The sequence below is a fragment of the Hesperophylax consimilis genome, chromosome 26 (assembly GCF_061612785.1).
Source record: "Hesperophylax consimilis isolate HC1 chromosome 26, BYU_Hcon_1.0, whole genome shotgun sequence".
Classification (NCBI taxonomy): Eukaryota; Metazoa; Arthropoda; class Insecta; order Trichoptera; family Limnephilidae; genus Hesperophylax; species Hesperophylax consimilis.
In genome coordinates, this window is record NC_142861.1 from 21,467,357 (window position 1) to 21,483,758 (window position 16,402).

General features: G+C 33.5%; 1 protein-coding gene across 1 annotated transcript in view; it reads left to right on the forward strand.

Moving 5' to 3' along the window:
* Window positions 1–9,424, forward strand: part of LOC149411291 (caspase-8-like) — a 44,800-nt gene extending 35,376 nt beyond the window's left edge. The window contains exon 8 of the mRNA XM_089647676.1: window positions 9,310–9,424. Coding sequence (XP_089503802.1) covers window positions 9,310–9,424 — 115 coding nt within the window. The remainder of the gene's footprint in view (window positions 1–9,309) is intronic.
* The last annotated feature ends 6,978 nt before the right edge of the window (window positions 9,425–16,402 follow it).

Sequence of the window (16,402 nt, forward strand, 5' to 3'; positions counted from 1 at the left end):
CAATCAAGAAATTTGTTTCCTGTGCAACGAACTCGCTAATGTCAAAAATATAAAATATTTAGGAGTAACAATAGATATTAATCTAAATTGGAAATCACATATTAATCAAACCACTTCTAAACTAAGATATCTTACCTACATATTTTATAGACTCAAGGAAATTTTAAACACTGAAAAATTGAAAATGATCTACTTCTCCCTGGTGCAATCTGCAATCACTTATGGCATAATAGGATGGGGTGGTGCACCTGATACATTTATTAAGCCCCTACAAATAATGCAAAAACACATAATCAAAGTCATATATAACAAAAATAAAACATTCTCGACCAACCTATTATACAAAGAATCTAAATTATTTAGCATTCGTAAATTATTTATATTACAAACAATGAAATATTTATTTAAAAACAAAAATAATTTCAAAATAAATGAAAACAGAATGAGCAAAAGAACAAATAATATATTTTACACCCCCCAAACAAATACTAAATTAATGCAGACACATAGCAGTTTCATCGGTCCTCGTACATTTAACCTTCTACCACTACAAACTCAAATGATAAATAAAACAATAGAATATGTTAAGGAGGTAAAATTATGGCTGAATGACGCAGATATTGAAACGCTTTTTATATAAATTTATTGATCCTTTCTACAACTCACTTACTGAAACTTTATAAACTATTGTACATAATGTTTTCTCTTTACTTTTATAATAACTATAAACAAAAAAAAAACTTTTTCTACTTATTTATATTATACTTAGGTACTTGAAAAATAGTAATGGTTTTATATTACCCACACTCAGGCAGTGCCTTAGTGGGTTTTCATTTCTTGTGTATACATATTTGGTTATATATATTATGTTATTATTTACTGTCTATTATTATGTATAATATATGTAAAGAAATGAAAATAAATAAAGTAAAAAAAAAAATAAAAAAAAATAAAATAGTTATTGGTTGAATACCAGGGGCAATTTTTTTCAGGGGCAAGTACAGTGTTTGGTATTTCATCTATGCCGGCAGATGAAGTGTTTTTGAGAGAGTTTATTGCTACAGAAACATCTTTCTCTGTAACCGTTTTAAGAACAAAACGTGTTGGGACTTCATCATTGGTAGAGGGGTCTCTAGTGTTAGGTGTATTTTTATCTGTTGTGATTTTTTTTGCTAATTCTGACCCTATATTTGCAAAATAATGGTTTACATGATTGACAATTGTGTTAGGGTTCGATGTAACGTGTACAGTGTTATCATTGATGTTGAGAGAGTTTAAGACGTCGGTAGCTTTGTGTGAATTGGTTGCTTCCTTGAAGATTTTCCATATTTTTTTAGGGTCATTGTTGCATTCGGAAATTTTCTTACTATAGTATAAATTTTTGGCTTTCCTAATTACTTGTGTGAGTAATTAGGAAATTAGGAATGTCTGCTTCTATTTGTAATTTTTGATTATCCTGTAATTTAGTCTTCTTCCAACATCTCCTGTACATTCAGTATTTACATACATACTCATAAACCACGGAATAAATGGAACTCTAGACACCATGTTCCATTTAATGTAGTTGGTTATCGCACTAATTTTATGTACAATTCTTGTTCGCAGAGATTAGATATTTGACTTCATTGCTAAACATACATTGTTTAATTCAAAAATCAAATATACAAGAAGATTTATACGCAATAGTTATTATTTGTATCAGTTTGTTATTACGATTATTACATTTTTAAGACCAATATTTACTTATTTGAGAAAAATTTACGAAATTTTGTGAATTTTTTAATATCTTTTTTTTATGATAGCTCAGGTGATAATAATGTTTATATTACATTTGTCTAATAAAATATATGTTGTTTTCTTTTTTTTCACTATCAGTAATTTTAATTTTTCAAACTTTAGTTTGTGTTTGCAATCAACATTTTAATATTTTAAAAATTATGTGTTTTTTTTTCTAACAATAACATTTAAACGCGTATTTCATCGTTTTTTCAGATAAATTCCGAAATATTCAATTTTTTGGATTTTATTGTAAACTGGAAATTTTCTAACTTTCTTAAATCGACGAATGTATTTCTTACCTAAAAGTTAATGCTATGAACTATTAATCAACAAATTTTTTCAAGACCTTACATTTTCGATGATTTATCTATATCATTTTCTCATTTCTAAAGGTATATATTTTGTAATTTGCTTAGTCATAATAATATGAACGCGTCACACTGGTCATCTCCGACAGATTTAAAAAAAGTGAATTTGACAATGACCATTTTCGTTAGACTTTTTAAAGCTGTAGTCTCCCATGATAAAGACACTCGTGAAGAAAATCAATTTGACATACTTTGGTGCACATTTTCGTAACATTTCAGTGACTTCAAAAAGCACAAAATCTTTGTTAGGTGTTTTTACAGCCATTATACACTGAAACCATGGCTTGACATATAATGTCACAATAAGTAAGCATACGTCTAGACGTTAGCAGAGCTCTCTGGTCATTGTTGGCCAACTGGCTTGGTGTATGGTACGATGAGGCCTTATTTTGAATTTCACTTGAATATATCCACCCAAAACCATGATACAAAGGATTACCAATCTATAAGATGGTCATTCGCATATTTTTTTTTTATTCTTCACAATAAAACTTTAACAGACCTTCAAAATCTTAAGTGGTTAAGTTTTTTTCCACAATTTCTCTGCAACTTTGTATTCTATCATAATCGTTTTTCTTCAATTTTCTTTAAGCTTTCTAAAGAGCGGTCTACCTGGGCTTGAGGTCACGAGGTAACATCGTAGCACATTTTCACTGTATTTTTTTTACTCTCGTAAGAATTATGAAAAAAATTAAAATAATGAAGTTATTTTTATGTTGGCGATTAAGTTTTCTATAACATTTTAAAATATGCCATTTTCAATTTTTCCGACTTGTTAGTTTTTATTCGTGAAATCGGCGGCGTTGAAGTCACGACACGCAAAGTTGGTGTCAGCCGTCTTACATAAATTGGCCTTTTCTGTCATAATGACGTTGCAGCCCGTTGGAACCGTTTGGGAATGTTTTTTAAATCAATCATAAATGAAAATTACGCATTTTGAGTCAAATAAGTCAGTTTGTGAAAATACCCCATCGACCATTTTGAATTTTGACAGTTGTTGCCTCTTTGTTCGCAAAGCGTTTAATTAAATTCAATTAAAATTAACTTCTAATTTGCATCAATCTACTAACTGTACGAATTTTAATATTTTATTTCAGTTCTATATAAATATAATTGATCGATTGATGTTATCGAATAACGTTTTCAACAATATTGATAAGTACGAAATTTACTCGGTACTGCTTATCTACTTGTATAATCTCTTAACCATGGGACTGAACACTTCTTATCGTTTTGGCCAAAATTTCATTTATTGCACCAAGTTTCTCAGAATTGTTTCATTTAAAAACTTGTCTAAAAATATCCAACTTCTATGTAAGTTCGCAGATAATAAAACAACAAATTAATATTTACAACACTAATAAACCGGATTTAAATTTAAAAAAAGTGATAAACAACCTTTTACGATAAATATATGGTTATTTATCAACTGTGTAAACTTAAAAACATGTTTATTGGTAAGGCGTTTATTTAATATTTAGAACGAAAAGGTTCCATTTGAATTGTGTTTGAGCTCATTCGCTAAGGATAACATGTTTCCATCGGCCAATTGCGTGAAACTGAGAAAATAAATTAAAAATTACATTTATTAAAAAAAGTTAGCACATTAGCAAAACGTATTGTAATTGAATTATATTTTGGCTAATGAACATATTTTCGTTTTCGGTTGGTTGCGAAGCCACTTTTACTCCGCTTCCTGCACGTGTAAGTGTACGAACACAAAGAACGCGTGTTTCGGCTTTCAGATTACCAGCACTCAGTGCCTGAGTCCGCCGGAGAAGATAGGCGCCGAGTTGTGGACACATAGAACGCCGGTTAAATCCGCGCCATTTGCGCGGTAGCCTGATAGCAGCTGTCAGTTTTAACAAAATGTCAAGCTCGTCAGAAGAAGAAGATTTTTCACTTTTGTAGAATTCTTTCTTGAAATTAAGAAATAAAACAATTGGTATTCATCCAATTAATAGTAGTAGAAAAAGTCATGGTGAATTTATGAATTTTATTTATTAATGAAAGACTTTTTAAATATACCTTATTTCACTCGTGACATTTGAGGTTATTATAAAATTCTCTTAGTTCGTACTTTTGTTCGTACCGTTTTCATTCATATCCTTACTGATTTCTTTCCAGCACTTGTCGACAACATTTCTGTTGCTATGTAAACTTCTTTTATCTTAGTTTACAGCCACCTTTACAAAATAAACAAATATTCCAGTATTGTATTATAAAAGTCTATGATGAATTTCAACCACTTTCACACCCTCCGACGAGAGAATAGGGATCACTGCTCATTGTTCCTCCTTAGTGCAAACTGTAAGTGGAGCGGACATGTTTAAACTGCAGTAGCCGCTAGCAGGATGGTATGCCCACAATTTTTATTTCACTCGATTTTAGTGAAAGTTTGTATGATATATTTAGTACTGAATTTCCCCACAATATTGTCAAGAGGTGGAGGTGTGACTAGAGACAAAATTATTCAACAAAAATTTTCATAGAAGTTTTAGAAATTTATCATGAATATTTGAAATTTTCTCAGAATTTTGAGCTGATGCAGTCAACATTACAAAATTTAGATTTTCAAAACAAGCTTTTTTCACCCATAGATCTAGCGAATTTTCCCTAGACATCCCATCACTGGCCCGGATCAAATATTTTACACGTCCACAGTGTTTCGTTTCATACAAGCTAGACGGAAAAAACTCTTTTATAATTATAAAGTGTTTGGAACCCTCTTGTAGGGAGTATTTAATCTGAATGTATTGAAAATTTTTGGTTAAAAGTGATTAATTTAATTTTTTTTCTAAAAAAAAAAAAATATTGGAAAAAAATCTTTTAAATAATTAATAACAATATTAATACCGTATTTGAGGTTTTTAAAGAAAACAAATTTAAAAAGTTAAAAATATGTCTATTTTGAGAATAATAAATATGTAAAAGCACAGTCAAAAAATATAATACAAATCATGAAACAATTGCGAAAGTATAAATAAATGATAAAAAATAATCAAAACAATCATTATTACTAATCTAGGAAAACAATTTTAGTCATATTTAGCAACAGAACTTAATAAAAACAAGCATTAATTGCAGAAAGTACAGTCAGAAAATAAAATAATAATATCAAAAGTTATGCAAGAACAGTAACGAAACAAAAAAAATTATTACTTATCTAATAAAGAGCTATCTGAGTCATTTGCGGCGAGAAAAATTAACTGCACATAAACATCTTTAATTTTTTTAAGACAGAGTACAGAACCAATAGATTTGTGAGAAAGTGCTTAAAAATAATGCTTATTGAAACTAGATGCTATCTAAGTTATTTTCAGAGGAATCATCAGAATAATGTTCAGAGGAGTCATCAGAATAATGTTCAGAGGAGTCATTAGATCGCAAACATTGGCCTGGTTCCCAATATGCCGGACCGGCAGATCTGCCGGGCCGGTAAAACTGCCGGAAGGGCTAGTGGCTGTACAATTTATATGTAGCTATTCACATTATCCCGGGTCCGGCATTTTTGCCGAGCCCGGCATTTTTACCGAGCGTTTTGTCACTGCGAAAGTGCCGGTAGAACCACCGGACCGGAGTAATGTGAACGAGTTTGTGCCGGTATCCGGCTGTCCCCGCTCGCCGCGCCCGTGCTCCGGGCTCCCCTCTCGTCATCGGCTCGCATTTTTTGAAGAAAGTAGACGTGTTCACCCTGCTCGTTTAAATCTTTTTATTAGTATTCAAATGTGTACCTCCATACGGACGTAGAAGATTAGGTGTTAAAGCAAAGCCTTCATCGCCAACTAGTATAAACGGTAATTCCTCGTGCAAGTTTTCATGAAGCGATCTAGGCTTTGGTACATTTAAAGTACCATCATTGATCTTTTGCCCAAATTTACTATCCTTTAATATAGTAGAATCGCATTCCTTGCCATATGAGCCCACACTAATAAAAATAAATCGGTACTCTGAATCAACAACTTCCATTAATACAAAAGAATAATATTCCTTGTAATTAAAGAACATAGAACCACTCTCGGCTGGTTTAAAAATTCTAATATGTTTGCCATCTACTGCTCCAACACAGTGAGGAAAGTTGGCTTTTCTTTCGAATCCTGAAGCGATGTCCTCCCATTATCTCTCCGGCTCCGGTGTAATGTGAACACTCTTGTAAGGTGTCCGGTTTCCGGCAGATCTGCCGGTCCAGCGTAGTGGGAACCCGGCCATTGTGTTCTTGACTCGGAATTGGGTGGAACAAGTAAATTTAACACTGTACCGAGATTTATTGGTGTGTAATTTCTGAAAAGTGTATAAACATATAACTCATGTGTTGCACAATCTTAAATAAGGGAATCAGAAATTAAAGAATTGCGTCAGTGCTCAGAACAAAATTTATTGAGTTTAATTATCAAAATACTTAATCATCTATTAAATTACATTGTTATCAAGTTGAATAGCAAGAGACTCTACGTTCATTATTAAGATCAGGGCATGTTCAGATCGTTAAACAAAATCTGACTAGTGATGCGAATATACAATACTAATATGTTAATCTGCGGGTAGTAAAAATTAAAAGGATAAGTTTCACATTTCAAATATTCATCTTGCTTGATTATATAGGGCGCCAGCTCTTCCCAATCATCTTGTGAAGAACAAATTTATAAAATTAAAGTAAACCATTTTGTGAAATCTAATTAGCATGATGACAATCGCTCACGTTTTTAATGGCGCAAATCTCTCTGGAATCCGTTCCGTGACGCACCTCCTGACTGCTGTCCGATTCCCCTAGAACTGGCTTGCAATCTCTGAGGTCTATGAATATGTACCCGGCCGTCGCTGTGTTCACAAATGCACGCTTCTTGTGTTAATTAGTTCTTCCAAGCGCTTGACACCGGGGCGAGTAGTTTCAAATCGTTACAACACTTCAGAGGGAAGTGAGCTCGATTTTTTTCTTGGAACCTCTCTAAAACTATTTATTTTTGGATCTGATGTAATTAATAGCATGGTTAACATAATCTCTGTTTGTTGATGTTCGGTCGATTTTTCTGGTGTGCAATTACCTAAATCTTCTACAGTCTTTATTTCGCGCCTCTTCTGACAGCTGCCCAATTGGTACAATGCACGAACTAATCACATCAAATGAATGGTACAATAGTTTATGAACAGTTGTTGGCATGGTATACCAATCATATAGGTTAAGTTATAACTCCTTAGTGTCATGCACATACTGTTCAAAATGTTCGATGTTAATGCTATACCCAGAAGCTATTGTACTCAAAATTATGCAAAACCTCTTGATGAGCCCCGCATCTACACCCGTTATCTCGGCACTCTTTTCGTGCTCTCGAAAAATCCAGTGTTTGTGTTGCCAAACCCAGGTTTTGGCTTATCTACAATTAATCCCATTTCACTTTTAAACCGTTCCTGTAATTCTTTTTTTCTAGTACTTAAAATTAGTTTATTTGCATCCCCTCTGACTTGCCAGAGTTGTATTCGGTAAGCGATATGCAAAAAACATTCAAAAGTTTTTATCCAGGCATGCAATGTAGATAAGCCGAAGGAATAAAATTCTTTTCGTGGAATTTTTTTGATAACCGTAGTATTCATCTCACTGGGTTTGGCACCACAAATATAACACGACATAGTCGATTTGTTTCCAGTCATTACATTGTAAATTTTGCCATCTACCATAGTTAATAACATTTTAAATTTTACATTAAAATCTACATCTTCAATGTTAATTCTAAAATTTATCAAATCCGAGAAGCTGCGATCCACTTTTTGGTTATATTCAAAGATATTAACTGTACTTGGCTTTTCAAATTTTTTTCACTGCTTGCACTGAGATTTTGACGTTCAAATTTACTTAAAATATGATTATATATTCCCTGAAACCTTTCTTTCTTGGGAAAACTTCTCCACGTCTCGAACAATTCCTGCCTGGAAATCTGGTATGTGGTGCCGGTGAAATGACAAATTATGATTGGTGAGCATTAATGAGCAAAAATATCGAAACTGATTTGAATAGAAAATGAATTGTTCAATCTAAAAAAAAAAATCACCTAACCTTATTGATACTTTATCCGAAAAAAATTCTCGAGAAGTTAGAAATTGAATATTTTTACCACACAAAAAAATACACAAGTTAAACATTATTTTTTTTAAAAACCGTAATGTTTTATATTAAAATTTTACAATTATAACATACTAAATACCTTCCGAAGTAGTTTCCATTTTTTTTTAGAACCAAAACACATTATTTTAAGCACATAAAAAACCTTACAGCTCGCGTGACAAGATACGAATAAAAGCAACTGATAATTCATTAATTAATTTACCTAACTTTGGGGCTCTGGTGTGAGTCAACCCGTGCATTAATTACCCCAATTACAAAAGCATTTGTCACACTAACTACCTGTTAATACCCTCATGACGTCATTTTTCAAGAATTTCAAAGTGACTTTTTTCCGTCTAGCTGTATGAAACGAAACACAGTGGCGTCGTACTAATTGAGCATGCGTGCGCAGAAGGCAGTAGGTGTGTTGTGGCGAATGTACGTATAACAAACTAGTTTCGATTCATGCTGAACCTTCATCTCGGTTATATCAATAGGCATAATAATTAAAATCATAATTACAAAAAGCTAATTAACAATAAGGATACATAGAAAAGAGAAAGAGAGAGAGACAACAAGAACTTTGGTGAGAGTTAGGTAAGAGAGAGAGAGGATAGGAGTGGGTGTAGGGATGAAGAGGGATCTTAATTTTATCTTAAATAAATAATAACACTTGGCCTTAACCACTATTTTTAATAATGTGTATCAAATGTTTCAGTACCACTGGTTCCTTTATCAGGATTCAAAGTAAGTATTATTAACGCCCTTTTTGAGTTTTTAAATCGGAATAAAGTATTTAAAATCGTACACGTATTATTCCATTTTATAACTAAATTAAAACTGGCAGTCCAAATATGATTGGACATAGATTCTACAAGAAAATTGTTCAATGCGTTCTGAACGAGCCTACATACCTGTGAGACATGGTGTCACTACAGAATCCGCTCGATGGAACTTCCCCGAATCCAGTGTAATATCCCCTGCAGAATTATATACGGATATAGGAGATACAGCAGAGCATCGAGAATGTTAACGAATTGAATGGATTTGGCGATCTGATGAGAGACACCGGGTCACAGAAGCCAGGATGCGACTAATGACCTACGTCAACACGGTGATGACCGCAGCCTACAAGCACCAAGTCGACAACAAGCCCGAGCTTAATCAGGACCACGCCTGACATAATTGTATAAAAATAGTTTATTTCTAATTTTATTTTGATGTACTTATATTTTTTAAAGTATTATTATTATTATCATTCAAAGACGTATAGTTGCGATGGTTCAAAATTGACTATTTCTAATTTATTAAGAATCTCTAAAATTATTGGAAATTCCGATTAAAAATGGTATTGCAGGCCCAACGAATGAACTAACAGGTTTCCTGGTAAATTTTACTAAATTACAAATATATTATCAAGATGTCGGAACACGTGTTCATGAAAATACGAATATTTTTGTATCACAATGAAAATTCTATTTGTCATCATGGTGTATTATCAAGGCAAATCTATAAAACATTTTTAAATTGATATTTTATTAATAAGACCTGTTAATTTATCATGATGAAAAAAAAATGATTTATCTCCGTGAGGGTGCGATTAAAACTATAATACCTACCATTTATTCTTCATACTTAACTTAACTTTATATTTAACCTTACACTTTATACCGTTGATAATACTTTGTACTCAATACTTTACACTTTATACCGTATATTATACTTAATTTTATATCTTATACTTTTTAACTATTCTATCAATTTATATTTATGTTAATGGCACATGTTGTGCCATTTGTGTTTACATAAATAAACAAGGCCTGTTAATTTACTGTGGGGGAAAAAACGATTTCTCTTCGTGAGGGTAAGTAAGGTATAAAAACAATAATATTGAATTGTCTAGTGATGCAGGGGTAAGGAAAGGAAAGATATTGGAAATACCAAGACTTACTTTAGTCCGCTGCCTGATTCTCAATTCCACTCTTCTCCACTCTAACAATATTAAACTTCAATAATAAAACATCGTATTGCGGGTTTTTTCAACTGGGCAGCGATCGACGGCCTTCAACGTTCAACAGCGGATCGTTGCATTTGTTCGACGAACATTCGAACACAAGAAAAGCAATTCAACTACAATTATTAAACCAATTAATTTGTTTGAAGGTACCAAACCGGCGCAACCCATGGACTTAAAAAGAACTAGATAGAGCATTTTGTACATTTTTGTTTGAATGGCATTGAAGCGAAATGTAAGGCCAGGGGAAATCCGCTTGGCAGCCATCTTGTAACTTTTGAAATGATTTGTATGCGTAGTGGTATACTTGTTACTATTTATTAAAAAAACCTACTTAATTTTTTTAATAACAGTATATGTTATTAAAAAAATTAAGCAGGTTAGCGCCGTTCAAGTTTTTATTTTTATTTTTTTTTTATTTTTTATTAATTATACCCGCTAAACTGCTCAAGCAGTTTGTCAGCAGATCAGTTAAACATAATATATTATCACAGCATACAAAAAGCGAGAAATCACAATATTAAAATATATACAGAAGAATTTAAATAAGAACTTAAATAATCACAAAAACAGAGCCATTTATAAAAAAGAAACAATAAAAAGAAACTTTTAACTTACTACAATACAAAATAATAAAATACAAAGACAGTCAGTTGTAACACAGGCAAATTACTCATATTCATATGTATATATATATATATACATGCATAAGATTATAAACAATATCAGTATAAAAAAGCTTGATCTATTAACCATTTTTTAATTTTATTTTTTAATTCGGGGGTGCAATTTGATTGAATTTTTATGTCTATTGGAATCTTATTAAATATGGTAGGCACAATATAAGAGAAAGTCCGTTGTCCGTATTTATTTATAATTTTCGGAATGGACATACCTTCATTTCTATTGAATCTTGTGTCATATGCATGATCTACTTTTTCTTTGTATATTGAATCTGACGTTATGTTTTGACATATAATTTTTAACCATAATATTCCTCGAACAGATAATACGTTAACTGACTCATATAATAATTTTATATCTCTTCTTTGTGCATAAATACGTTTGTTTACCAAAAGTTTAGTCATGGAGTTTTGAATTGATTGGGTGTAACCTATATTTGTCTCGCAGGAGTTTCCCCATGACGTTATTCCGTATCTGATTGTAGATTCCGCTAGTGACAAATATATTATTTTTAACGTACTTATAGGCATAAAATATTTAATTTTGTAAATTCGCCCCGCAATAGCTCGTAGGCGTTTGCATATGTTGCTAACGTGTGTATCCCATTTCATATGCGCATCTACAGTTATCCCCAAATATACATAAGTTTGTACCAGTTCAATGGTTCCACATTTACAGGACTGTGAAGAATTGTGTATACACTCAGATGTATGCGACTTTATTATAGGCGTGATGGTGTATTTGGCATGTGGAGATCGTATATGCATCAATTTAGTCTTTTTGGAATTTATTATTAGGCCGGCATCATGTGACCATTTCTGTAAAGAAAAGAAATCATGCTGCATGAGTTTTATTGCAATAGATAAATCTTCATGCGAAATGACTAGCGCCGTATCATCAGCATAAACGTAATGCTTAACAAAGGTGAAAATTTTATTCATGAGTGAAACAAATATTATGTATAATGTTGGCCCGAGAATCGACCCCTGCGGGACTCCTGTTGACATATATTTAGCTTTGCTGTAAGTTTGAAAGAGTTTCACTTTAATTTGTCGATTGGTTAAATAGTTTTTGAGAAGTTTTAGTAATTTTCCCCTAATTCCTATCGCCTCCAATATCTGTAATAGTTTTTTCGGATCAATAGTATCAAACGCTTTAGAGTTGTCTATGAATAATACAAGAATATGTTTTTTTATCATTGAGTTCTTGATTTACGTAATTGGAAAAGTCCTGTAGTAAAATTTCTGTGCTTTTATTTTTTTGAAATCCGTATTGGTTTCGATCAATAATGGAGAAACTTTCTAGGTATTTTATTAAATTTACGGAGATGTATTTTTCTAGAATTTTTTCAATTGCTGGCAATATACTGATAGGTCTATAATTTTCCATTTCAGTGTGCTTTCCCCCTTTGTATATTGGCCTAATAATGCTACATTTAAGCTCATTCGGTATAACTGCTTGAGATAAGATTTTATTAATTAAATGAGTAATTATCGGACATAGAATAGTTATATGTTTTTTAATGTCGAACATTCTAATATTATCAATCCCTGGCGACTTGGAATTATTTAGTTGACTGACTATCCTGCGTATATCTTCACAGGTCGCTCTGGGCAAGTACATGTTTGACGGCCGGCATAGTCCAGTGGTAACGCATTGGACTGCCATTCCGAAGGTCGCGGGTTCGAACCCGGCGTGCGTAAATAAGTTTTATTTGATTAATTTGTGTTATTTCACAATTAATTAATAAAAATAATATATAGTATATTTGCGGCACGTTCCAGAGTGGAAGATACTACCAGTATCGCCCTGGTGTAAGACCACCATTCAGAATTGAAACGTTGCTCCAAATGGCTTTAGCCGTGTTTAGTGACTAGATCTGAATAGCCAGGTACTTCCCCACCTTCCTCTTTCCCTTCCCCACTTACCTTCAGCCTCACAACATCCCCCGATTGGGGATGCCATAGTCTCACTGGCTCCAGACGGGAGCAGTTGGGACTCTTGTGAGGTATTCACTATAAAAAAAAAAAAATAAACATGCTATGCGGCAAATCAACGGGGGGGGGCTATGTTGGACGCTTTGTAGTCACATTTGTGTAACATCGAGCTGATACTATTGGTAAACTGCTCAGCGAATCTATTTACAATTATTTCCTCTGTTTGCCCGCTATTATTCAACATGTACTTTGAGATAATTTCATCGCAGTTTGTTTTTGTTTTACGTCCCAATAATTTATTAATTTGATCCCAAGTTTTTTTTAGAATTGCTGAAATAGCTTTTAAATGTTTCATTAAAATACGTAGTTTTACTTTTTATGATTAATTTGGAAACAGTATTTCGGGTTGATTTGTATTGTTTTTCGTAGGTTTTATTAGTAGGTGAATTTTTCCATCTTCTGTACATGGAGCCTCTTATTTTAATTTTTTCCAAAATATCATCCGTTATCCATAATTTTATTGCATGTGGTCTTTTTTTGGGCTTTGGATAAAAAGTGATTTTACTTTTTTCATATAGGTCGTTAAAAATGTTTTTGAGTTTATTGTATATGTCAACGCAATTTTCTTCAGCAAGCTGGGCGTTCCAATTAAAACTACGTATGTTTTTATCAATTCGTTTTTGGGATATTATTGAAATACTTTCCCCGCGATGTTTGGTTTTTGTAATTGCGCTACTATACGTGATGTTAAGAGCTGTCGCGAAGTGATCCGCTATAGTAAAATCACAAATACAAGAAGAAAATACGTCAGCTTGTTGCTGCCTGCTGTTGAATCTTATAAAAATGTGATCTATGCATGTGCGTGTAACATTTCCGGCTACTAATGCTTCCCTTGTCACATCGTTGATACACTTTATTAAATGATGGCTAGATAATATGTTTTCGTAAGACATAATAACTGGGTGTAGAGAGTTTAATAAATCTAAATTAACATCTCCAAGAAACAACATATTTTCCATGGGGTTAATAATATTTGATAAGATGGATGAGATTTCATTCAGAAACAATGATTTGCTATGATTTGGAGGGCGGTATATTGCTAAAATGTTCATTGTTATATTATTGGGTAAAGTTATGATGCCAAATATACTTTCAAAATATTTTGTTTCTAGTGATTTTTGTAGAAAAGTGATTTCATCTCTAACATAGAGCAATATACCACCTCCTGTTTTTTTTGTTCTACAATAGTTATAAGCTTTGAAACCAGGAACTTCGTAGAGACAAGTAAGGTCATTTGTAATTGCTGTTTCACATAACATCAAAATATGTATATGTTTCCAGCAGGTATTAAGATAAATGTTAAGAGTGTCCCAGTATTTGTAAATGGACCTTAAGTTCAGTTGTACAATATTTAATTGTTCCTTATTGCAATCTTTATTATAAATGTGTGTTTTGTCCTCAATCCATTTTTGAAGATCACTGGTTTTGCAAAAATTTACCTCATTGTCCTCCTCAAAATAATAATTATTGGACGCCATAGTCGATCGTAACAAGGTCCCTTTTCAGTGCAGCTTTGTAGGCCGGGCAGTTGTCCTTGTCTCCAGTCGAGTGCGTAGCGGACTTTCCAAATCTAGTGCACGTAGCGCAGACTGGTTTGGCAGCGGCATTTGGGCAGGATTCGTTGGTGTGGTTCTTTTCAGCACAGTGTCCACATCTAAGAGTGTCTCTGCAGTACTTATATGAGTGTCCTATCATTTGGCACTTAGTACATACGGTTAGTCCAATAAAGTCTCTGACACGGCACACAGTCCAATTGACGAACACCTTCTCCTGTTCCACCAGCAGTTTTCGTATTGTAGTGGGCATCTCATAAACCCGATGCCAGGTGACTCAGCTTGCAGGTTGATATTATTCCTTCGATGTCTTGTACATTGGGAATACCCGTGAGAGCGATCCTTAAGAATTCAACGTCCGTTAGGTCCCTCGGTACATTAAAAAATATTAGCCTCGGGAGTCGTTTGGTGGGAAGTCGGGCCTTAAGTGTGCCTGAGTTTTCAAAACACGGTGCGTTTAACAACTTTTCTTGTTCACTTGCGGTAGCTGTGTTAAGAAGGACACCTTTATTTCTGATCTTACGTACTCCGGTAATGCGAATGCCCAACTCAGATGGCCGAATAATGTTCTGAATAAATTTTTTAGTTCCTTCACTATCCTCGGTGGCATCTGCGTTTGTAGGGAAGATGCAGATGGCGGGCCTTGGTGCTCCGACGCGATGTCCTGATTGGGTAATTGGTGGGGGTTGGTCAGCAACATTTGTCTGCTTTCGGACAATATCAGCAAATGACAAGCTAGCCTCCGTTGCTACAGCTACTCTTCGCATCACGGGTCCGAGGTCAGATTCCAGTTGAATTATTTTCTGTTCCAGGTACTTTTTTTCGTCTTTTTCATGACGAATTTTAATTTCCGCCATTTTAAGTTGGGCGGTCACTGTCGCCAAATCAGCGCGCATGGTCTCTCGCTCCAACAGCAGCTGGGAAACGGCTCTGAAAACTTCAGAGACATTTCTAGAGATCTTCAGTTGCTGTTCCTTCGAGACCTTTGATTGTTTCTCGGCCAAGACTTCTTGAAGGGCCGTCAGATGAGCGTGGGCTTCGTTTAGAACGTCCACTCCAGAGACGCTCGGAAACTTTGTTTCACTGCTGTCTGAGCAATGGGATAACGTTTCAGAACCCTCTTCCAAGTCCTCACTATAAGCGCACTTTCCTCCATGTTGTTCGGTATTTGGAGACAACGTTATGTCCAGCGGACGTTTCTTTGGGCGATGCATAATTAATGAAAAAAAAAAAAATTCTTATTTTATTTTTAAAAACAAATTAAAGTTTCTAATTTTTATTTAACATCGGCTTGGCTAGCGAACGACTCTATCATCTACACTATCTCACAGATAGGAGCAGTTAAGATTTATGTCCTATATTAAGATGTCAATAAAAACTGTCAATAATATTTACATCTGTGTACAGTTTAAATTAACTCAAAAACACTGTTTTTATGTTTAATTCACATTAAAATTCGTTTAGATTTCACTTAAAGCTAGTTATTTCACTAGATGTTTATTATTATTGTTATTGTTTTTTAGTTCACTTTAATTGATTTCCGAAGTGATGATTTTCAATTTTAAAATACAGTTTTGGAATCACTTTTGCAACACTTTCCTTCAAGTATCGGTAGAATAGAATAAATTCTACACCGAGTTTTGTAGATATTTGCAGAAATTTCTCTTGTTTAGACACTTTTATTACGAATTGTCAATACTTTGCTAGGTAAAAATATCCTAGCTTCGCTATATGTCAAATTTTTTGGCAAACACACTTTTTGAGCATTTATCGGTAGAATATCGGGAAGACAAAATCACCGGGTGAATCGCCCGTGAAAAATACTGCACATCAATAAAAAATTCTCTTCGATTTGCACAATATTTCACTGTTTTTATTTTTAAGAAACGGGAGCTAAAGAAATAAGCAAC